This window comes from Embiotoca jacksoni, unplaced genomic scaffold, assembly GCF_022577435.1.
Source record: "Embiotoca jacksoni isolate LCO1_2020_lvr unplaced genomic scaffold, fEmbJac1.0.p SCAF_17, whole genome shotgun sequence".
In the NCBI taxonomy this organism is placed as follows: domain Eukaryota; kingdom Metazoa; phylum Chordata; class Actinopteri; family Embiotocidae; genus Embiotoca; species Embiotoca jacksoni.
In genome coordinates, this window is record NW_027185307.1 from 7,841,688 (window position 1) to 7,867,142 (window position 25,455).

At 39.9% G+C, this 25,455-nt stretch overlaps 2 protein-coding genes across 2 annotated transcripts; both read left to right on the forward strand.

Moving 5' to 3' along the window:
• Positions 1-360: 360 nt before the first annotated feature.
• LOC138199163 (cyclic nucleotide-gated channel beta-3-like) lies at positions 361-10,774 on the forward strand. Its single transcript, XM_069151102.1, has 17 exons — positions 361-524; positions 1,066-1,108; positions 2,194-2,293; positions 4,195-4,355; positions 4,490-5,013; positions 5,098-5,148; positions 5,225-5,311; positions 5,409-5,473; positions 5,641-5,763; positions 8,056-8,197; positions 8,522-8,681; positions 8,787-8,884; positions 8,977-9,060; positions 9,167-9,281; positions 10,075-10,231; positions 10,487-10,631; positions 10,740-10,774. Exons 1-17 carry the CDS (start codon positions 378-380, stop codon positions 10,758-10,760), a joined length of 2,223 nt encoding a protein of 740 aa, XP_069007203.1. The 5' UTR covers positions 361-377; the 3' UTR covers positions 10,761-10,774.
• Positions 10,775-11,978: 1,204 nt separating this feature from the next.
• Positions 11,979-24,597, forward strand: cngb3.1 (cyclic nucleotide gated channel subunit beta 3, tandem duplicate 1). The gene is made up of 18 exons (XM_069151103.1): positions 11,979-12,062; positions 12,474-12,612; positions 13,658-13,883; positions 15,579-15,730; positions 15,845-16,144; positions 16,238-16,446; positions 16,566-16,616; positions 17,314-17,400; positions 17,521-17,585; positions 18,391-18,513; positions 19,774-19,915; positions 20,019-20,178; positions 21,617-21,714; positions 22,698-22,781; positions 22,912-23,030; positions 23,408-23,560; positions 24,237-24,369; positions 24,464-24,597. Exons 1-18 carry the CDS (start codon positions 11,979-11,981, stop codon positions 24,485-24,487), a joined length of 2,349 nt encoding a protein of 782 aa, XP_069007204.1. The 3' UTR covers positions 24,488-24,597.
• The last annotated feature ends 858 nt before the right edge of the window (positions 24,598-25,455 follow it).

Sequence of the window (25,455 nt, forward strand, 5' to 3'; positions counted from 1 at the left end):
CACTTTTTATAAGAGCAGTGCTAAGTGCAGTCTCAATGTGCTGCTCACAGATGTACTGCGTTTAGTCGTCGTCGTCCCCCCCCCCAGCTGTAGTTGTACCTATAAGCCTATTGGGACCTTCTATGAGATGGTGATGGGTTTACATGTGTCTGGTGATGGTGGGGGCTATCTGCTCCGCAAGAGCATTAGCGCTGCTAAATGCAGTAATACTATCAAGTCCAATTCGGTTATGACGACATATTGCTTTAAACAGGTGAAGAAGAAAAGGTAGGCAGAGAGAGAGGAGAGAGGGTTGAAGCCAGAAGAGGGGGGTCTTTGTTCCCATCGTACAGTCAGTTAGCAGAGAATACAGCGGATGCCCCTTTAGGTTTCTGGACATGTTTGGCAGGTTTAAGGGCTTCCTCGGTGGCCCGCAGCCAGCTGCCGACTCTCAGACCACCAGAGCAGCCCCTGACTCGGCTCCGGCTCCAGCTCCACCTCCGGCTCCGGCTCCGGCTCCAGCTCCGGCTCCGGCTCCAGCTCAGGTAAGACCTTCTGAAACTAAAAATGCATTTTGTAAAAGTTTAAAGATTTCTATCAAGTGTCTGAAACGATGCTACTCTGTCAAACTCTGATCAGCTCTCGTGCTGCTCAGTATGTGCCAGTGAGAGCAGAAGCAGCCAAAACTGTAATCAACCATACGCACAAAGAATAAAGTAATGCATCCAGCTTGTAATACAGCAAATCAATCACATTTGTGCCTCCTAAGATCACAGCAGTGGCTTCTTATCTGTTCCTGCATCCATTCAGTCGCTCAATTCTTGCCAGCAAACAATCAAACAAAATTGTTTCATTACACGGACCTCATTGAAATCAGCCATTAACCCAACAGGCACTTTGAAATTAATTTAATCTCGAACACAGCTTGTTTTTAAATGTGTCTATCAAGGTGAGGGAGTAATTTGTCAAACGCTAAATTCACTATTCTTTTACAAAATACTCTGGAAATTAGAAAGTCTCTCTAATGGCCTCACCTCGGTTAATGGAGCACAGCATCTGACTTTGTGGGAAAATGTTGATTTGTAGGACGAGAAGGAGAATGAAGCCAAGAAAGTGGACAAACCGCAGGGTAAGACACATTTACGGCATGTTTCTTTTTGTCTGGACTGAAGCTGCTGTTTCCACCTGTGTCTCAGGCAGATTACAAACGAGGCTGAACCATAATATGTTGAAACATGTTTTGTAACCCTCCCGTTGTCTTAGGGTCAAAATGACCCGCAGCTGTGTTCAACCAAGTTCTATTTTATTTTTATAATTGTTGGGATCGTTGCTGACAAGGAGGCTCACAGCCTCCTATAAAAAGAAAAAGAAAAAAGTATAAAAATAAAATAGAACTTGGTTGAACACATTTTGACCCAAGGACAACGGGAGGGTTAAATTCATGATTTATATCATTACAAAAGTATGTAAATATCATAGGTTTACTAACGCAACTTGTAACTTTTTTGATTATTACTTCATCTTTAAATTTATATTTTTGTACAATCTCAGCACTTACTTGCAAACTCACTAGTGTCTTTTTACTCCTGTAATTTGTCAAAATAAAAGCCGTGTGACTATTGGGAAGCTTCAAATCACCATAATCAGCTTTGAGTGCACTTGAAGGCAGAAGTATTGATTAGAAGGACATAATCGCACTACTGAGGCAACAGACAGGCACACAAATGACACAAATTGGCTGGTGACAGATGTTCAATATGAAAACGTTCAGCTCTGAGCAACTTTTCTCATCCCAGCTGTCTGTCTCAATCTGAGTTTGCTCGGTCACTAAGCTCTGCGAGAAACTGAATTTCATGGATTTCAGTTGATTGTGCTGCTGAAAATGTAGACACCTTCTCATTGCAATTTTAGATTGAAGAACATTGAGTCTGTCTGCATCATCCTTCCAGGTCCTGTTCCCTCTATTCTGCTGATCATACTGTCACTCGATGCGTCTGAAAACCAGAGACACTAACTCCTACGCATATTTTAAGTAAACTTAAAAACGTCCAGACGCTTTGTCATTTATAAAGCACCTCATAAAACAAAGTTATAAAATGTTCCACAGGAAAACAAGGAATACAAATGTAAATAAGATCTGCACAGTAAAAGATAAAACCAGATGATTAATTTGTTCCTGGCTCAGTTCATAATTCTGTTAATTTCCCTGCTCAGAATCAACTCCCGCCACTGCAGCGGCCCCGGCTCCCGCTCCAGCCTCGGCCTCAGAAGCTACAGCAGCCCCGGCTAACCCCGGTAAAGCTGGACTCGACGGGTAAGACCTGCACCTTTTGCCAGTTTTACACCTTCGTCATCACCAGGTGTTGATTCTACCTGATGTGTTCTGGGACATTTAATTGGAGCACTGAACGTAATAACAAATTAAAGAGAGTAGTGACTATGTATTTATCCCTGAAGTATCTGCACAGCCATCAAACTCCACTCAAGCTTACCAAAACAATCGCCTGCCAAGACAGTGACACCACAAACCAGTATCAAATTACTCACCCGGTGGACCCTAATTAATCAGATGTCCTGGTTGCAGAGGGAGCTGGAGAAGGCCCTCAGAGATGAGCGAAGCATGTGAGATATTTATCCCCTGGTGCAACATGCATATTAACACAGGGATGACCTGAAAGTGGATTAAAAGCTTTTCAGCTTTTTAGCTTTAAGCAGCTCACCGGGGCTGCTTCTGACCTGGCAGTAAAAGCCATTGAGATGACAGGCAGAGACAGCTGCGACTGATCCACTCAGTGTCTCCAAATGAGGAGACCTGTTGGGAATGTTTTATTAGTGCAGTGTCAGCAGTTCAAAAACGTACTGTTGACTGATGGGTCTGATTATTTCTCTCACAAAAAGATCTAATGCACTTTCAATGGTCCATCATGATGTATCTAGATTTCCTTTTTTTTACGACTATAATATAATGAATTACGTTTTTTTCAGCATTAAAGTCAGACACTTGTAAAGGTGTCATTTCTGTGTCTATGTAGCTTTTATTCAACCATTCCTGCTCATTTTATTCTTTTAAAACAAATACTTGTATCATCTTATTGTAGAATCGACGTTATTGCTCTGCAACCCCTAAATTTCCTCGATATTTTGTTTTTAATGCAAATTAATATAAAGTGCCAGCTTATGTTATTTTTGATTACAAGATTACAAACTGGCCCTGTACTTCTTTGAACACATTAGTGGAATGAGAAGCTGCAGCCTGCAGACGAGATAAAGGTTTGTGAAGGTACGCCAACTCACTGCCACCAGAGGGCAGCGTCAGCCACAGTTTTGACTAAAGAAAAGAATAGAAACCTCTCATTCAGCTTTGAGTTTATTAATAATAATATTTTCCAAACTTACGTTGTTTAACTTTGTATCCCACCTAATGTGAAAAGAAAAAAATACTGTCACTTAACAGCCCTTTATTGTGAAGGACAGAATATGCACCTATAACTCTTCTGGTGTTGCCTTCTGGTTTCTGCTCATTATAAACACTTATTAGAACGTTTATTGGGTTTGATTTAATTACACAGCTTTATTTAAACATATTGAATATTGACTTTTAAATGTGGTGACTCATTTCATGATGACTGAACATAAATCAATCATTCTGACAGTTGTATTACTGAATCTCATCCACCAGGGTTCGAAACATGAACATCTATTGCCTGTACCGCTGTGGCTGAAGTAGCAGATGTATCCGCCTCTTTATAGGCTGAATGCTCCTCTATGTTTATTCAGCAGCCTGTTTTTGTGTAATTTGCTGCTGTTAAGCTAGTGTAAGTGAGTTTTTGAACTTTTTTTTTATTTAACTAAAATAACTTCCAGCTGCTGCAAGAGTGAACGATAAAGTTGTACAGGGAGCTGACAGGTGCTAAAACTTCTTAGATAAGATGTGAACTGCAGAGATGGGTTATAATTCTCACTGAGGTGATCAATAAGAGACCAAATGTTACACTGCACTCAAAATAATCATGATATTCGGCAACTAACAAACATCACCTCAGACAATCACATGAGTGTAAAACATGTCCTCTATCCTCATTACATCAGAAGCTGGCCAATAAAAATAAATGTGAACAAACATTTTGTTTATAAGAGGAATCTTTCAGGAGTATTGACATGCTCCAGTGAGCTGATTGTGTGTCTAAACTATCGAATGGCACTTAACGTTTTCAGGGAAGAGGCGCCCCCTCCTCCATCCCCACCCATAGTCATCAACAGGTACTCTGATAAGCAGCTCAGAGTCATTGTCACACGAATGAGAGAGAGACAGCAGATCTACAAAGAGAAGGTGATCGATCAGTACGCTTCATCTCCTGAGATAACGCCTCCTGTCAGTGAGTACCAACAAAGAGCATAAAGGTGTAATGTCTGTGACACATGCTTATAGATGTTTTTGGCACTTTATTGGGCACAAATGATGGATATTTACCTTGTCTTAACTTACTCAGTTGTCATATTATCCTTTCAGCACCAGTGCTACGCAAAGACAACTACACAAAAGTCATAGACGACAGGAAGCGGCAAGCGGAGGATGAGCAGATACAGAAGGAGGAGGCCGACAAGAAGAAGAAAGAAGAGCAGGAGAAGAAGAAGAAGGAGGTCGATCAGAAGAAAAAGGAGGAGGGGGAGAAAAAGAAAGCAGACGAAGAAGAGGAGGAAAAGAAGAAGGTGCCATTAAAGACCCAGTTATCTGAAGCTGCCTGGTCTTTGGTGGACTCGCTGCTGAAGCCGATGGAGGACATGATGGACTCTGTTGTGGGATGCACCATAGACCCGTTCACAGACCGCCACTACATCGCTTGGATGAGCTTGGTGACTCTGGCCTTCAACTACAACACGTGGTTCATCACGGCCCGTCTGTGCTTCCCGTACCACACCGAGGACGCCATCTATTACTGGGTCACCCTGGACCTGCTGGCTGACTTCATCTACCTCACAGACGCCATCATCTTCCAGCCCCGCAAGCAGTTTGTCAGAGGAGGAGACATCATCGTGAGTGTAATGTGATCCTGACGGACACTGAGCATAACCTGAATCCAGATGTTATAAACATGACTTTTTTTTTTTTCCTTTCAGAAAGACAGGGAGAGTACGAAGAAGCACTACAGAGACTCAGAGAGATTCATGGTACTGAGGCTTAAAATGAATGAATTGTGGTGTAAACTGATGTCAGTGACCTCACACAGCTGCCTCCCTTCAACAGGCCGACGTGATGTCCCTCCTACCGTTGGACTTGTTGTACTTCCAGTTTGGATTCAAATCCATTTTCAGAGCCAATCGACTACTGAAGGTGAATTTCCTAAAACTGTGTCAAAGAAAAGTTAATTACATGACAATAAATCGACTTTGTTTCTTTCCTGGCTGACATTTCCGCTCTTATTCTCAAGGCAGACTCATTTTTTGAGTTCAGCGATCGTCTTGAGAGCTTAATGACCAAGGCTTACATCTGGAGGTAAATCACATGAGATGAATCCGGCAACTATAATATTGCCATTGTAATAATATCATGTGTCTACTATACATTGAATGTTGACAACCTCTACCTGCTGTAGAATCCTCACATCATAATGGAGAGGTTTCCGGAAAAAATAGTAAGTAACATCTTCACTCCTCTGTCAGAGTGATTCGCACCACCGGCTACCTCCTCTTCATGCTCCACCTCAACGCCTGCCTCTACTACGTGGCCTCCGCCTATCAGGGCATCGGCAAAACTAAATGGGTCTACTCCGGCCTCGGCAGTGCGTAAGTACAGCACCTATATATTACTGCTTGTTTGGCTGTATGGGATGTTCTTATCTCTTCTAAAAATTTTCTTGAAAACATTAGCCATCTGTGTCACTGTAAAAATATTTGATGAAAAAGATGAATTTTGTGATGTGGCTCTGCAGTTAAGGTGCTCCAGATATTCCAGGTAAATATTTAGGTTTTGCTGAGTTTTACAGGACAACAAATACATACAACGTTGTCATCGGTGGTGTTGAAATGTGTCCGCTATTTATCTGAGCAAGTGATGGCAGACCAAGAGTTCGTAATACATTTTACAGCAGAGAAATAAAGACCGACCTTTCACACTCTTTCAAACATCCACTCTCTTCTGTGGCTTCGAGAGAACTTGTAGCAGTATCTACAGTAGTTTAAACGGTTTCATTTAAGAAGTCACTTTCCCAAAAAACATTGGTGATTGCCTTTTTTTTTTTTTTGATAGAAAATAAGGTAACTCTAATAAGTAAGGGCACATTAATTATCATGAATTCATGCATTACTTCAGGATTACTTAGTGCAATAATACCTCATGAAATCATCAGGAAGTAACATGAGTTCAAAGTCTTTCCTTCATTAACACATGAACAACAGATTCATTAAAGCATCAACTGAGGTGAGTGCATCATCAGTGATTATGATTTATTAAAGCATGAACATGATAAATGTTTTGCAAATAATTTTTGGACCAATTTTTGGGCCTGTTTATTTACCTGCAGGTTACTATGAATAAGACACAAACATAGTAACCCAGAAAACATAATAATTGAAAAACATTTGTTCTTACACTAATTGTTTTAGTGCAGTTTAACCCACAATGGATGCTAAAGATCAAATGTTCACCACTTCACTTTAGGAGCCACAAACATGATGAACTCATGAGTTACTAATGTTCCGTTAATTATGTGCTCTGTGCTGCAGAGTTTGGTTCAGTGGTCCAAAAATTGTTTTGCAAAGAATTCCTCATGATCATGTTTAATAAATCATCATCTTTGATGATGTACTCATCTTAGTTAATGCTTTAATTAATGTGTCGTTCATGCATGAGATCAATGAATGAAAGACTTTGAACTCATCTCACTTCCTAATGATTTCATGAGGCATTAATGCAAGAAGTAATGCTGAAGCACTGCAGGATTTCATGCATGAATTCCTGATAATTTATTCACCCTTAAGTTAAGTGTTACCAAAAAATATTAATCTTATCAACAAATATCACCTTTTACATCTAGCAATTTAGTTATTTTCATAAAGGGAATATGATTACAATTATGTCATTATTTTGCACGAGCTCAAATAAGGCTGGATTTATCCAACAATTTAAGAAACAAAATTGAAATTGAAATCCTTAAGCCAGTCTTTAGGGTTATAGTAGCTCTAGTGTTATTATAAATGCAATTTTAACTGTTTAGTTCAGTAGTAAAATTCGAATCATGTCGTCAGCCTGCTCTCAGAATAATACTGGAAGCATCACTGGTGTGCAGCATGTTGTAATCTTCTTCCAAATTCTTTCACTTAGTGACGTTTTGTGATCAATCCTGATTCAAAATGTTGGCTTGTCACATAATTTTTATGTATATGTTGTCAGTGTATTCGTTTTATATTTCTTGATCTTCAGTTCGTGGCAGAATGTCATTCCTAAACAATCACGTGTCACTGTATATACAACATTAGACAGCACAGACAGCAATTGCAGTGTTAGTTGCACTCTAACTGCAGTTTTAAGCTCCACTTCACAAAATCCACTTACACATCCAAAAAAAGATACCAAACTGAAGATGTGTTGTATGTCCCGTCTGTGCTGCTGCTGCAGTTACCTCAGCTGCTTCTTCTATGCGGAGAAGTCCCTGCTGATGATCGCTGAGTTGCCAATTCCAGACACCATGTTCGGACAGATCTTTCAGATGACGAACTACCTTTTTGGGGCGTTCTTTATGTCCGTCATTCTCAGCCAGGTAGCTTATTTTGTGTATAATTATTTGCTTTTTTTTTCCTTTATTAAATTTATTTATTTATTTTTTACAATGATTTGCCGCAGCTTTAATGGAAAAACTATTCAGTGTTTTTTGCAGCAAGTATAGTTCTTTAAAAACAATTGCAGCAAGACATCAAGGGAATCAGAAGATTAAGCCAAACAGAACTCAGGACTGCCCGCTCCCTCCAAAACACAAATACTGACCTCCTATTAATCCACTCAAACACACCGGCCGGAAACATGCAGTCCAGTTTGTGACAGCCCCTCTAACATCCCCCCCCTCCTCGCCCTCTCAACAGGTACCTGCGTTGTTACTACTTCGCCGTCCGCAGTCTGATCAACATCGGGGGTCTTAACGAACCCCACACCGTCTTTGAGATTATTTTTCAGATGACTAACTTTTTCATGGGCATCTTTGTGTTCTCAAGTTTGATCGGACAGGTAACACGGAGAGCCGCTGTGTCCGTAGCATGAGCCCCAGCATGTCTAAAGTAGCACGTCATCGTCTCCTTTTCCACTTGTCTTGTTAATGTAGCGATAGATGACTGAAACCCATCCTGGTAGAAATGACACTTACACTCATTAGTCATCATACTAACACTCCCAGTATGGATCACTCTGTCTGTTGTATTTCACTGGTTCCCTGTGGAGTCTTGACTGTCAAAAAGCTGCATTGTAACAACAAACACTCATTTATTCGATTGTTTAAATTAACCAAAGATTTCCTGAGTTCATGTATTTATTCTTACGGTCGTCTTGCCTCAGATGAGAGATGTAATCGGTGCAGCCACAACAGGACAGACCTACTTTCGTTCCTCCATGGACAGCACCGTAGGCTACATGATGTCCAACCACATTCCCACCTCTGTGCAGAACAGAGTCCGCACCTGGTACACCTACACCTGGGACGCTCAGGGCATGCTGGGTCAGTACACAGGACTCAGTCTTCATGTGTTTTGTCACCTTTAAAAAAAAGCATGGTACTTCTTCCTGTAGCTGCAGAATCATTTCACTCTTCGGATATTTTCAGATGAGTCGGAGCTGCTGGATAGCATGCCTCTAGTGATGAGAACTGCCATTGCTGTGGATATTAACCTGACAACCTTTCAGAAGATTGAACTGTTCAAGGTGGAGGCACATTGAAAATATATATATACCACAAACACAGTAACACAGAGAGACTGAAGACTGCTCAGTTAAATATCTTTGTGTTTCCACAGGGCTGCGACCAGCAGATGTTGGTCGACATGTTGCTGAGGCTCAAGTCCATCGTCTATCTACCCGGAGACTTTGTTGTGAAAAAAGTGGGTTGATGTTTTTATTATATGATCCTCCTGGATCTCATCTTGCCAACACATCGATTCACTAATAAATTAAACTTCATCATCCTTCCCTCCAAAATCTCTGCAGGGCGACATCGGTAAGGAGATGTACATCATCAAAAGTGGAGCGGTGCAGGTGGTGGGAGGACCTGACAACAGCATTGTGTTCGTCACTCTGAAGGCCGGCTGTGTGTTCGGAGAGATCAGGAAAGTTCAACCCAAAATAACTTGAAGTTTCTGACTGATGTAATAAACAACAGCAAAGATTTTTTAATTTACAAAATATTATAATATAAGACTTTATTTATCCCACAGCAGGGAAATTCCATCATCACAGCAGATTAAGGTTACAGGTAGAAAAAGATGTTTATAAAAGGAGCAAATTATAATGCAATACAAATAGAATAAAACAATTTTTTTAAATGTAAAAAAAAAATAACTATGTTTAAATATGCGTACACACAAAATCTTTCAAGACTTAATATACTTTTTACCTATACAAATGTCCACATGAAGAAAACAATTATTATTGCATGTAAGTATATTGTATATTGCACATTAGTGATGTGGTTTTTGCTGTATGAGTATATAATATATATGACTAATAAAGAAAGAAAATACACAGAATATATACACAATATAAAGGATAGTATACAATGTTTAAGAGATATTTAATATTTTATATATAGCATTTATATTGTATATTGTCTCATTCACAATAATGTTGGTATAAGATTTGATGTAAAATTAAATATATCCTTATAATGTTAATATTGTGATCTGTTGTCATGACAAAAGATCTGATGTACATCAAAGCAGTAATATGTTAGTTTTTACTTATTTTTCAATGAAAACTGTTACATTTAAACTGATACATAAAACTATAACATTTATTTAGCTGCAGTGTGGGTTTTTTTTAGGGCCATGATCACAAGATAGTCAATTCAAATCCACACACAAAAGATCTAGAAATGTAACATAAAATATATTTTTGTTTTAGTCTCTTGCAGTCTTCCAAAGATGGAGGAAACAGACGGACGGCTAACGTCAAAGCGTACGGCTTCGCTAACCTCTTCGTCCTGGAGAAGAAAGACCTGTTTGACATCCTGGTCCACTACCCTCAGTCTCAGAAAGTGTTGGCCAGGAAGGGCAGGTGAGAGCAGAGCTGCAGTGAAGGCAGCGCTGACAGACACACGGATGTATGCCGCTGTTTGTGGTGGTCTGTTAGAACTTCATGTGTTGGTCATTATGGATGCAGGACACATTTTCAAACCTAAATGTATAACGACATAATTTACAGTCATATATGACTATTTCTTTGTTTTCTGTTCGCTTCAGAGCATCAGAGGATGGTTGTTGAGTTTCTTGATAACGTTTTGCCTTTTTATTTTCTTGTTTGTGTGTGTAGAAAACTGATGAAGGCGAAGGGCCCAGCAGGTGCTAAAGTTGAAGAGAAGAAAGGACTGGCGCTGTTCGGACCCAAACCACCCACACCCAAACTGCTGAGAGCAATCGGAGGAAACATCAACAAAGGCATCGTCAGAAAAATTAAGGTAACAACATTTATTTATTCTCTAAAATTACATTTCCAAGTGGTCATCGCTGGAAAGTCATTGTGCAGGCTGTGTGATATTATTTATTTTATTTTATTTTTTTCCCAGACTGCCAGTGGTGGCCAGTGAGGACTGTAAGGAGCTTGTTTTGACTTTTTTTTTTTTTTTTTTTTTTTTTTTTTTAATAACTCCTTTTTGGGAGTAAATGTACATTTTTTTTTTTTAGTCTTTTACCACTATTTTGAACCGAGTGTGTTCAAACTCAACCTGGCTGCAACAAGCCAACATTGAAAAATACATTATTACATGATGGTATGTGCTGTATTAGAATCCTGCCCCTTTTTACTGTATAATTTTACACTGCAAATATTTGTATTTACCTTTTTATTGGCTCTATTGTTTTATTGGATCTATTGTTTCCATTATAGAAGCCTCGAAGAGATTATCCATCATTATGACAGTAATGCTGACAGTACACATTATTCAACTGATTTCATCTCCATTTATATCCAATTCAATAAATAATTTCCTGATTTAATTGCTGTTTACTCGCAGTTCTTGCCTGTCTGTGTTGAGTGTGTGTCTGTCAGCTGTGTTTTTTTGTGCAGTGGGAGTTCCAGTTCAGATCCTGACTAATCCTGTTAGCTAGACAGACACGTTGTGAGGGCTGATTAACTAAGTGGTCTCTCCGTTTGTGAACTCGGCAGCCAGGAGGGACTGAAATAACCAGAGCACAGTCTAATTTTACTCCAACAACACTTGTTACACACAGACATAAGTTACTACTATGTTACCACGCGATTCAGTGTATTTCAAAAGGCATTTTATGGTTTCAAACTTTAAGGTGAAGCTTTGATCATTTTTTAACAGACTTAGAATAAGGTAGAATAAGTAACAAGTGTGTAATAATGACAATATGCCCACCATCCTGTCCTCCAACCTTCTTTAAACAGGTTTAATTGATTGTTTCCTTTGAATATCTTTCATTTTGATTACCATTATTTATTTGCCGACATGTTACTACAAAGTGCAGCTCTTTAAATGTTTGTGGTCAAGGCCAGTTTTATCTGCTCTGTAGTCTACACTCCAAAAAGACCGTGACCTTGCCTGACAGTGATTGGCGGCTGCGATAGCTGATCTGGTGTTGGCTTCAGTAGAGAGGGGAGGGCCGAGAGGGACTTAATGGCTCTAAGAAATTTAGTTGCGACAGTCTGTTGTTTGGATGTGAGACTTCACAACGAGGATCCCAGGTGTTCTTCTTAGGATCACATTTTTTTTTAAAAAGGGTGTAGAGGAGGGGGAGTGGACGGGCAGGCCTATTCGCTGTAGCCCACACAGAACCCCACCATGTTCAGCCGGTTGAAGAGGTTGATTGGGGCTCCTGAGCCTCCTGCTGCTACTCCACAACCTACCCCAGCTCCAGCAGTGAAGGTAAGGCCTGATCTCCTTAAATTATCTTTATAAATACGGAAACTTCAAGTACTAGCAGACCTGGAGTAGAGAGGTATTTGTAAAATCAGCACATTTTATTTGTTGCTAATTACATAAAATTATTAATTTCTACTGGCTGCTTCCTGAAGAGAAACAGCAGTCACTGTTTCTTCAGCAGGAAGGCTGATCCTCTGTGGGATATGCTGGTGGGTTTTTAGAGGGTTGAACTTGAGGAAAGGGCACTAATGAATAATTGCATTAGGTGGCCTTACCAAATATACATTTGTTGCATTTAGGAATTCAGCATTTTTGTGCCAACAGTATGCTCCATGCACTATGTGCAACAACCAAATTGAGTCAGACAACTCACAGTTGCGCTTTGTGTCAGTAACCTGTGTTTTATATTTACAGGAGGACAAGCCCCCCGAAAAGAAGGATGAAAAAACAGAGCCCCCAAAGAATGAAGAGGAAAAGAAAGAGGACCCAAAGACAGAAGACAAAAAAGAAGAGGAAAAGAAAGAAGAGCCCAAAAAGGATGAGCCAAAACCAGGTGAGATGTCTGTTTATTTGGTTTGAGCTCCATGTTTGACTGATGCACCCAAAGTGTTTTGGCCTGACTGCAGCCATGGCTGTCAACGTGAATGTCAGTGAGTGAAGTGAGTGAAGTGAGTGAATAGACAGGCAGACAGACAGACAGACAGACAGACAGACAGACAGACCCCTTTCAGACCAATATGAATGCTGCCCATTTCGAGCCTGAGTTCATTGTGAGCAGTTTTCCTGGTTCTGACCAAGGCCCTATCGAGTGTTATGACCTGGAATTATGGACTGACCAGATTTGAAATGACAAAAGAAGAGTTGAACATTGATCAAATAACCTCGATTAAACCCTAGCCGTTGGTTTGAAACTGTGTGACAAATTGACCTAACCCATACCAGATTGGAGTCGCAGAGGGCTGCAAAACTTTCTTACTATTACCAGATGTTCTCTTTCATCTTGTTGGCAGTTTTGTGTGTCCATGTTTTGAGCCAACATGGCTGAAAGGAGATTATTAGCTAGGTCCCTCTTTCTCTTTCTATTACACAGACAAAGGATTTTATGTTACATTGTAGAGGACATTGAACAAACTGTACAAACATGAAGCTGAAATATATTACAAACAACAAGCAAAGTCTGGCTTTTTGTTTTCCACAATGTGTGTTTCACAAAGTGCTGATATTTGATTTAGTTACCACTGAATAGGAGAGCAAAAATGTTCTTCATCTCTGTGTATAGAAATACAGGATTGTTGTCCAATTTCCTCCTGCACTTGTATTAGAAACAATACTACAGTATTACTGTTTATGGAACTTTACTCTTGAAATGTCGTTTACATTATTCTAATCGGCAATAAGTCGCTACGTTAGGAGGTTCTGTAACTGTCATAGTTATGCAAAACTGAGCAAAGATTTCAGGTTATGGAATGAAATCATTCAGTCAGGGGTTCTTGGTCTCGTTTTATGTCTTGGGAATGATCACCCGCTTATATCGTTAGTAGTGTTTGTGTTCAGTTGTTAGAAACAGACTAAAGAGGGCTGCTATATTTTTCTTCCAGCTGATGCCCCTGCTGCAGCTCCTGCAGCTGCGGCTCCTGCAGCTCCTGCAGCTCCGGCTCCTGCTGCTGCAGCTCCTGCAGCTCCGGCTCCTGCTGCTGCAGCTCCGGCAGCTCCGGCTCCTGCTGCTGCAGCTCCTGCAGCTCCGGCTCCTGCTGCTGCAGCTCCGGCAGCTCCAGCTCCTGCTGCGGGTGATGGAGCTCCTGCCAATCCAGAAGGGGCTGAGGGGTAAGAATTCATCATATACTGTGTGGATCCCACACAGTGCAAGTTGGATAAGCTCCAGTTACTATCCTGTGTAGGTTAAGCAGATATAATAGACCAATGATTCCCAATATAACACTAGTTGTACTCAAGACTTCACCCAGTAGTTCACGAGCCCTGCTGAATGATCTAATCATTTCATTTCAACTGGTCCAAGTCTAAAACAAATTCCCATTTACTTTCATTTCAATGCTGACAATAGTTATTACATCTATTGTACACATGGCATTATGTTGTTAATCAAATTACATCAAATTAGTTATTCATCATTTGTTTTAGAAATAAAGTCTGCCTGGGTTTCGCCACGTAGGCTGACGTCACATTCACGGTCAACATAGCGGTGCTAATGTTTGCCTGACACAGTTGAAAATTGTCGGTATCTGCAGTGGGAAGAGTTTGGGAACATTTGATTTCAATGATTAATGGATATACTGTATCAGTCCTGACATTTCATGTTCTTGATGGTTACTTCAGGCACGTAACAGAACATGAATTGAGATTTTTTTTTTTCTGAGTTGCAGTCATTTTTTATTTGATTGATCAATCAGATTCACGTTAAAAAGTGACCTGTATTGGGACACTTTAGTGCCCCAGCCATCATTTACAACATCTGTGGTTTGAGTCAATCCATTTTGGAAATTAATGTAATTAAATGATGCACATGTTCATCTCAAGGATAAACTGTTCTGAAGATGGGATGGCAGATGGTCAGCAGTTTTGTGGATACAGAGCATCAAATACAGGAGTACATTTGATGGTGGCTGAAAACCTTTGAGGTCAAAGTGCTAAATTTAAATAAACAGTATTTTACTTTCAGTGCTTTGAATGGTGGTATATTATCACTTCACTGAATGTTTCTGCTGGCTTCAATTAGCTGCTGTCCTCATCTATATTTGCAAAATCTTTGTGTGTCTTCGAGTGTCTTTCTATGAAGATAAGGGCAAGATTTAAAAAATAAAAAATCGTTGTGGGATATTTTGTGTGTCTCTATGTGTGTGTTACAGAGAAAAGGCAAGCTCGGGTCAATTTGGTGAGTGAAGCAAGACTAAAACGATAAAAAGAGGATAGACCATAAAAAGATAGGCTGGACCATTTTTAAGTATCGATCCATCAAGCACAGTTAAAGAACAATTGTTATTCGTTGTGTCAAAATTGTGAGCATTCCCATTGAGACGCAGCCAGTGTCTCAGCAGTCCTCACAATAACAGAGACCATGTCTGGACGTCGTGTCAGCAGCTTCATGGTTGCACTGTGACTTGCAGCGTGTGATTCCTAAAGCGGGAAAGGAGATTAGGAGCTTAGTGGTATTTGCGACTGAGAATGATCATCGGAGAGTGTCCACATGCAAGCTTGAGTCAATTTTAAAGAAATGATTGTGCATGAGACGACAAAGAGAATGTTATTAAATGGTCTTGTGAAAATGAAAACATCCCATTTCCTTTGAGATTGAGATAAAAGTACCTGTTAATGTCAGGTGATGTCAGGTTGCGTGTCACAGCAGCTTAATACACCTGCAAATACTATCCCGTCTATTGAAAATATTATTATGAATCTCACGTTGCTCACCACAAAATCGAATTTTCCACTCGTGCCTCTTCACTTCTCCCCTCTGTGGTTCCTTTATTCAACTTTCATTTTGCTTTCTGTTCCTGTTTTCAGTGAAGAACCTCCTCCTCCACCTATCGTCTACTTTCGCTACACAGACGACGTCCTCAGAACTTTGGCCAAGAACTTAAGAGAGCGTACGGAGATGCTCAAAGAGAAAGCCATAGACCCATACGCCACATCTCCAGAAATCACCCCACCAGTCAGTAAGTGTGGACATAAACAAACTTAACATGCTTTTACAGGCAAAAAACTCAAACATGGCACTCTTGAACCCACTATCTCTCTCTCTCTCTCTTTCTCTTTCTGTGCCCGTTCAGCACCTATTTACAAGAAGGAGGATTACATCAGGTTGAAGGAAGAGGAGCGGATAGCTAAAGAAGAAGCGGATAAAAAGAAGGCAGAAGAGGCCATCAAAAAGGCCGAGGAGAAGAAGAAGAAAGACGAGGAGAAAAAGCTGGAGGCCGAGAAGAAAGCGGAGGAGGAGAGGCTGGCAAAGGAGGCCTTAAAGAAAGCACAGTTCCTCCCGGACATCAACTGCTCCTGCTTTGACGTCCTCTTCTATCCCATTGAGAATATGATGGACACCGTCTTGGGCACCACCATTGATCCTTTCACAGGTGGGTTAGATCTAAACCAGGCATGTTACTGCTCAGATGAAATGATGCGTTCAAATCCACCTTTAAATGCTCCAAATCGTTCTGTCTCTCCAGATCGTCGGTATATTGCCTGGTTGACTGTCGTGGCGCTGGCGTACAACTACAACATGTGGTTCTGCACTGCCAGACTGGCTTTCCCCTACCATAATGAAATGGTCAACCAGTACTGGATATGTTTTGACATTCTTAGTGACTTTGTGAATTTTATTGACATCGTTCTTTGGCAACCTCGACTTCAGTTTGTCAAAGCTGGAGACATTATTGTAAGTTTAAAAGCTTTATGAAGCCTCTCTGTTCATGAGCTGCAACCAATGTGTGTCTTTAATGGTCCATCTGAACTCTAACTCTGTAGAACTAACTTTAATATGTCTGTCGCCTGCAGAAAGACAGCGCTATGACCAAGGTGCATTATCGGAAATCACAACAGTTTAAGGTGAGAATGTAACTCGTCTTCTTCCTTATTTCTTCCTTATTCTTCATCTTCTTCTTATTGTTGTTGTTATTATTAATAATAATAATAACTGGACCTCAAATGATTATTAGTATTTCCACTGTATGTTTCTTTATACTTCTACTTCGCCATTCAGATTTCACTACTTTTTACACCCCAACAAGGATTTACCTGCTATAGTTGATCGTTACGAGGTTTAATTATCCAGTAAAAGCAAAACAAAAAACGAAACTGGCTGTCTTCCTGCTTTGCTCATCATCATTGTGACCCCGACAGATTTGTTGTGTCACTCCCTGGAGGAGATTCACCCTGGTTAAAGAAATGATTTGTATTACTCATAGTAATTAACTTTATTTGTTTCATTCAAAAAATGCAACTCAAAGGGCTTTTCAGAGAGAAAATTACACACACTAAGTGCTTCAAATAAAAACAGATATAAAGGAACATAAAAACATGTTCAAATGTAAATTAAAAAACAAAATTAAACAGAAGACAACACATTTTTTAAATAAAATAGTGCAAAATAGCTTCAGGTGTAGCTAGTTAAAGGCTAAAGTAAGATGTTTTACCTGTAATTATCTATTTTACAGAAGTTACAGAAGTGAACAAACTTCACTCACTCACTGAGAGGTACAAACGTAATGTGATTTTTTTTTTTTTTGTATTCCTTTCTGTGTAGATTGATATAATCAGCATCATCCCCTTCGACCTGGTTTGCCTGCACTTTGAATTCAACTCCATATACAGATTCAACCGCTTCATCAGGGTAGGCGGCCAACAATTTCTACTAATAATCTAAACAAAGAAAACCAGAGAAAATATATATGTTTGACCAGACTTTATATTTCAGTTCCTCTTAATGTGTGTGTTTCCTTGTGTTTTCTAGATTGAGTCTTTCTTCGAGTTCAGTGATCGACTTGAAAGCATCATGGCCAAAGCTTACATCTGGAGGTAAACACTCACGGAAAAAGGAGGAATTACATACTGTATGCATTTCTTTACATTTTCACTTGGTGAAGCTCACACTACTGAGTAGTGATCTACTCAGAACCGGGTCCCGTTCTGCTGGTAAATCGTGATCTACGGGTTGGAGACCCCTGATTTAGATTGTCGTTCATCGACTGAAATAATATCAGATGCCGATACAATATCTTTAATAAATATAACAAGATAATATTTTCATTCATTTCATGCAGGAAATCTGTGATTGTTTATAAAACATCTCCACTATTTCTAATGATGTCTATGTTTCTGTCTTGTTTGTTGTGCTACTGTTTATTAATTGTATCATAATTTAATGACACAGACCAGAAAAGTCTGTTCATGAAATATGACGTCATCCACAGCACAAACACCAACCAACCTCTTCAGGGAACTCTTTGTTTCAAAATTCTTGTATTATTCAAAAGAACAGTGATTGGGAATATAACATCATTTGAATACGGCCCATTATTTTTATCCACTTCTTCGCACAAACCTCTGCTATTACATACACTGTACTCACTGCTGTCTACAGGTATTAAGATCTACGGATTTTAATATATTAACAGTATATATTATTTTAGTTTGCATTCACACCCCACCAATTAGTTATTGTTTTTATTATCTTCATACATGTACATTAGTAATGTACGTTTTACTGTTGTATCTTTGGAGTATTTGCCACTAAAATGACCTTTTTCAACATGAAGATCCCTTTACTTCCATCTGATCCAGTCTGTTTCCGTCTTTTTCATCCCTGTCTTTACTAATGCAGAGTCGCCCGCACCACAGGCTATCTGCTCTTCATGCTCCATCTCAACGCCTGTCTGTACTATGTTGCTTCAGTGCACCAGGGTCTCAAAACAACGCAATGGGTGTATAACGGAGAAGGCTCGGCGTAAGTACTTTGTACTTTTGTCTTGTGGACTGAGAGCCGTACAATACACTGTGCAGTATTTTAGATATTAGTGTTGCTGCTGGAGTTCTCCATGGTGCTGAAACGCTGCATCTCTCTCCATAGTGCTGAAACACGGACGGCCTCTGTCCATGGTGCTGAATGTGTTGCTCCGCGTCCAAAATTACTTTATGATTATTAAATAGTGTACTATATTTATTGTCAATGTTTATTGGAGTTTTGGGGATTTGGGTATGTAAATGTGTCCATTTCAACAATCTCTAAAAAAACGTAACTATCCCACAATGAAATGCTCTCTTACCTACTGTGGACCTTCTGGAAATGTGTTTTTCTGCTTTAATTGTTCATAAAAATGTATCTGATGGACATCAAAGTTACAAGTATACACAAACACACTGTGCTTTAGCTCGTAACACACTAACAACCTTTTGTGTTTGTATTGAAGGCACCCATAGCCCTTCACAGTACTGGTGGAGAAAACACATTTGGTTTTATTAGCAGAAGTGCACAAACTGCAGGATGGATGTTGGACCATTCTTCTTTACTGAACTGATTCAGCTCAGACATATTGTTAGTATGTCTGGTGTGGACAACCCTCATTAGGATACCACAGTACCTCTGTTGGGTTTTGGTCAGGGCTCAAAAGGCTTTTTTTGTTTGTTTGAAATCCATCTTTCGTAGCTAACGAGCTTTTGTTGATGTAATTTGTCCAAGGTACATTGTTAATATGCAATTACACCACAATAATGTGTGTTATTAGTGAAATTTGATTGTTCAAAATTGTAACTGAAGACAAAGATTTGACCATATTTTAGAGGTGTAGAGGTCTAAACTCCAAAAGTTATTCTATGTACTGCAGGTGTTTGACTCAAGTATTTGACATACACATATTCCACTGGAAGATAGAGCAACTGCTAACACCCTAACAACATAGAAGGTATCCAGCAGCAGCTACAGATCCTTTTAGCAAACGCCTGGCAGTGCCAAAGTAACAAAGTCCTGGTTGTAGTTCTGGAGCAGGGAGTACTAACCTAAACATCAGACAATCAACCAGTGTTTTTTTTGTTTTTTTAATATAATGTAATAGCATAGAATAGAACAGAATGTAGTATAGTATAATATAACATAATATAATCAAGCCAAACCAAGGCTCTAAAACATCAAATATAATTGTTACTAAGTAATGCAGCAATTTGAGAAATTAAATGCTGTCTGTCTTTTTTCTCTCCCGGCTCTCCGCAGGTATCTGCGTTGTTATTACTATGCAGTCCGCAGTCTCATCAACATTGGTGGTCTTCCAGAACCTGTAACCACCTTTGAGATTGCCTTTCAGATGGCTAACTTTTTCATAGGTGTCTTTGTGTTCTCCAGTTTGATCGGACAGGTAGGACATGTGACAAACCAGTAAACCCATTTCAGTATTCAGCCTTCAAGTCTTTTAAATTCTTCTGATATAAATGATTTTCTTCTCTTCACCACTCTTTCAGATGAGAGACGTCATCGGAGCAGCAACAGCAGGTCAGGCATATTTCCGGGCATCAATGGACGGTTGTGTTGACTACATGAACACCTATACCATCCCCAAGCTGGTCCAGAACCGGATCCGGACCTGGTACAACTACACCTGGGCCGCGCAGGGCATGCTGGGTGAGAACTTGATCCTTATTGGAGAAAAACTGCAAAACTGATAAGACACTAAGAACTGCAATGTAAGCCAGACAGATGAAACTCTTCAGGGTTCACACACATTTTCACCACAAAATGTTCAAAACTTTTTCCTAATATTTGACGCCATTTCTATGGTTTTATTTGTTTAAAATAGGAGGGACCTGCATATCTGGGCTGAGCACCTGTGATTGGTTATGTTGTGGGAGGGTTGAGTTTTGGGTCAGGATTGTCTGACAGTGACACGACCAATCACAGCAGAGTTTATAGCAGAGGGGCCTAAATTATTTTCAATATAGAGCTAAAAATTAATCTGGATGTAGGACCACAGGCCAAAAGTAGATGTTTATCTTCATTATAGATATGATGTATTTAACCTAAAATGTACTTTCTAAATCTAAAATAAAATGTCAGAATATCTAAAGAGCTTCTCTTTAATCTTCTTAAGAGTAATTTTATTATTTTCTAGAAATTATTGTCAAAAACAGTCATCTTGCTTCTTTTTTCTAAATTTCCTCCTGTCAGTGTGCCACTACGTCGATATCTCTTCTTGACAGGCAGCTCAAAGTCAGTGATTTCGGACACACTAACAGCACATGAGCATTAGTAGGAGAGAGAGAGAACCCCATCATTCTTCACAGATAAGACGGAGGTCCGTGTCATTTAGTGGGAAAGCTGTGCATTGCTGTAAAATTTAACAATATGTGGTCATTACAGTTTGGATTTTATAGCACTTAAGAATAAGAAGAATAAGCATGAGCTTGTCAAGTGCTGAGGTGGGCCAAAACAAAGAAGGTGTGGTCAAACTTGGCCCACAGGCCCCAAAGTGGGCCGCTCTGGTTTAGAGCGTATGTAAGCTCAGCAAGGGTCATGCAGGTTTTGAAATTAGTTCTACAAGGAAATATGTTTTGCTCAATGTTAAACATAATTTAAACCATAACCCCCCAAAAAATTCCAACCATTGCCATGCCTGGAAAATTGTTCTCCTAATTTTATAATTTTTCAGGGACAAAATGACCGCGAGAACCCGACTCTTTTATGATGATGAAGGTCAAAGGGCAGAATATGATTATGTATATTACATATATTTATATTATTACAGGAGACTGAGAGGACAGCGATTGTAATTTAGTTGTTGTGGTTGAACGACCTCTTCTTTATGTCTGTGAAACATACAATAAAAAAACAATAACAATCCTACACACAGATGTTTGTGACCGAAAGGCTTCGGTACATCACTCAAAAAACATCTCCGACTAAAAATATGTTGGTCGTTATCTGCCTGACTGTAGTCATGAAAAAGCCTCAGCACTATTTGAAGTCCATGAGGTTGATTAAGAGTTAATTACAATTCCAAAAAGCCAGTTAAAGCACCAACGTCAAACCTGGAAGAATCCAACATACTGTGTGTCCTCTGCAGACGAGTCTGAGCTCCTGGACAAGATGCCGCTGGTGATGAGAACCGCCATCGCAGTGGACATCAACCTGGCCACCTTCCAGAAGATCGCACTGTTTCAGGTGACCCCACATGACTGTGTCCTCAGGTCAGGAGCACGGGCTGGTTTTAGGCTGTTTTCACCTGGTCCTTCTTAAACCAACCAGGTCAGGTTTTTTTTAAGTGGATTTAAAAGTGGACTAAAAGAAAACAGAGTCAGTTCTTTTTGCGTAGTCACTTCTGAGTACTCACTTCTCTTCTGGTCCACTTCAGCTCTGACGGAGCCTCAGTCCTCTTTCTGTTCACACTGTGCACCCATCAGCCATCCGAGCTTCTTTTTGTTGTTTTAAAATCATGCTGGGAATATTTTTAGTGGGATTTTTATTTTTGTTCTCATCGTTTCTGCTAAAAGTTGGATAACGGTGTCTAAAATCATTCTAATAACATTTTGTTTAAGTTCCTAAAATGTTTTTTATAACATTGTTAATACAATTCCTAAAAATGTTTCAACCATTTTTTTGTTTCAAGAACATTCTTACTTTGGAGTTGGATGACGAGCTTTAAAAACATTAAACAAATGTTATGATACAACATCTTTTCAATATTTTTAGACTATTTTTAAAGAATGTGATTCTATTTTTAAGAACAAGAAAACCACTCGCCTCCTGACGTGGTCTCAGTTCAGTTCGAGTCAGGACAACTGACACAAAAAAAAACTAAACAATAAGTTGTAATAAATGTTCTTATTATCGCCACATACTAGGAAAACAATTAATGACAGCACAAAAAATTAATTGGTGCTATTACGAAACTGCACATGTTAAGTATAAAAGGTTTTTTAATACATAATTCAAACAGTGACATAAATCATTTTTAATGTTGGTAGAGGATTAAAAGACAATAGATAAAAAAAAGGACACAAGAGTTTGTTTTTCATGCAGAGACACTGATGGAGCCTTTCAAATTCAAGTCTCATTATCTTTTACAGCTCAATAAAACCTGATGTACATCTGGAGACACATCCAACAGTCAAACTAACCTGTGAACTAAACTCTGTCTCCTGCAGGGCTGCGACCAGCAGATGTTGGTCGACATGTTACTGAGGCTGAAGTCCATCATCTATCTACCCGGAGACTTTGTGGTGCAGAAGGTGTGTGTGCGTGTGCGTGTGCGTGTGCGTGTGCGTGTGCATGTGCGTGTGTGTGTGTGTGTGTGTGTGTGTGTGTGTGGTGTGTGCGTGTGTGAGACACTGACCTCTGTGTTGCTGCTCTCCTCTGCAGGGCGACATCGGTAAGGAGATGTACGTCATCAAAAGTGGAGCGGTGCAGGTGGTGGGAGGACCTGACAACAGCATTGTGTTCGTCACTCTGAAGGCCGGCTGCGTGTTCGGAGAGATCAGGTTTGTCCGCAGTGTCAGGAAAGATCCACTTCACGTGTTTCCTTCTTCTTTATGTTAGCACCCAGGTGTCATGACGAAGCTGGTGCAGTCGTGTTTTTCTTACTTAAAATTTCACTGAAACACAATTTCTCATTTCGGTTCTCAGTGTCTAAAGAATAACCAACATCCGGGTTTTTAAATCAGGTTTTCTTTAGCATCGGTTTCACAAAGTTACACATATTGCAGGGACTTTGTGTTGCAATATTTGACATTTATTTATTACATTTCCATGATTTAAGGAATGCCAGAGCTTCTTGTGATCGATCTGCCCAGGTAACACTGAAACAGTCAACTGGTCATTGGCCATGGTTTGTTTCTACGTCTGCTCCCCGCCACAGTTTACTACAGTCTGCTAAAGATGGAGGCAACCGGCGCACAGCTAATGTGAAAGCACACGGCTTTGCGAACCTCTTCGTCCTGGAGAAGAAAGACCTGTTTGACATCCTCGTTCACTACCCGGAGTCTCAGAAAGTTCTGGCCAGGAAGGGCAAGTGAGTGACAAACGAACACTTGAGCAAGTTTTGTTACGCAAAAGTAGTATTTTGATTGTGATGGTTTTTAATCACGTTATTACACCTGTTTCCCGTATCGTGTGAGTGGTTTTATCCTTTTCGTTCGTCAGTGTCAAGCACTTCAATAAAGATGTGCCTTTTCTTCTACCTGCTTAGGAAGGCACACGTGCCAGAGAAATATGCATTTTAAGAGCTCCGTCTGCAAAATGATGAGTTCAAAGACTGTGCAATAAAAAAAATTTGAAACAGAAAAGCTAAATGTCAGGTTTGTAAAACTACAATAGATATATTAAATATGGGAGAGGGAGCCCTTCGTAGCCACGGCAACGGTAAGATGCATGCTGGCTTCTTACTGTTCCCATTTGAAAAGATTTTTGCCCAAGGGTCAGTGTGTTTATAAGGGTGCACAGGCCTAGTGAATTATATGAAAATAGAATGATAATATTATATAAAATAATATCTGTGTTTCTTGTCAGCCTGTTTTTATGTTCCTCAAAGGTCGTGAAATTTCAGCTTTTTAGTCAGTGCAGGGAAAAATCGGAGAGTTTGACATTTAATTTGGAGTGGGAACCCGGACTACACGCAATACCAAATGAAATGTGAAAATATGCAGCACGTTAATGATTGTGTCTGTGTGTTTTGTAACTGTGTAAAGGAAACTGGTAAAAGCCAAAGGCGCTGCATCTGCTAAAACCAATGAGGAGAAGCACAAAGGTCTGGCTCTGTTTGGAAAAAAACCGCCGACACCCAAACTGCTCCGAGCCTTCGGCAATATGCTCAAGGCAAAGGTAAAGACGCCACACTCAGACAACTGGGCTGCTTCATCAGGTTGTTGTTTAAGAGCACTGATAGCTTTTGTTTCCTTTTGTCTTCTGTCCACAGAAAGCTGCAATGGAGAACAAATAACGACACGTGTATCATGTCATATTTTCTACTTTTCATTGGCTGCTGAAAAGCTCGTACAGGGGACAGAGTTACACCCATAGTCGTGTAACGGTTCAATCTCACAGCTTGATCATTCGACACTCTTCAGCACAAACATCAACTGAAACCAGCAAAGTGCTCCAACTCAAATAAAAAAAACGGACATGTGTAATTCCTTTTGTAGATTCCTGACAAGAGACCCAAATGTAACCTGATCAGTGCCAGTAGCCACATTTGAACATCATGTTTAAACTTTGTACATTGTGCATAATTTTTCATATAAAACAAGGTTAACATTATATTACTAAGTGATAGAAGAAGTTTTACTTCAGACTGGAGTTCTCGTTGTAGAAATGTAGCTTCTAATTGGCTTTTAAAGGTCCCATGTTGTAACGTTTCTGGTGCTTTATGTATAGTCCTCACATCCTCACGAAGATATTTTTCAGTGTCAAAAACCATTTCAATACTATTTTACACCTCGGCTCTAACACCTCAGTGGAACTCTTCTGAGAACAAGCTGTTTTTAGTGGCTTTTTCTAAGGCTCATTAATATTAATAAGCATCTCCTCTGATTGGCTGACTATTTGTGTGTATTTGAGTGACCTGACCAGGCTATTCACAGGTGAGGGACTGTGGCTCCTTAAACTTACAGAGAAGTAATGGCAGCGCTATCAGACTCATTTGAGCCAGATTCAGACCCCGATTCAGAGACGACAGATGACATCCAACCACCTCCTCAACTGCACTTACAAATGACTTACAGCATGGTAAATAATGTTTTGATCAACTTCCATCATGGGCGCTACCAGAGCCTTTTTTTTTTGGGGGGGGGGGGGGGGGAGTTGTGTCCCACCCAATACTGAGAAAATACCAATCTGTCCCCCAATGCAGAGAAATATTCTCCTTTTATGAACACTGTCAAAGCTTCTGTCTCTTGTTGTTTGCTGTTT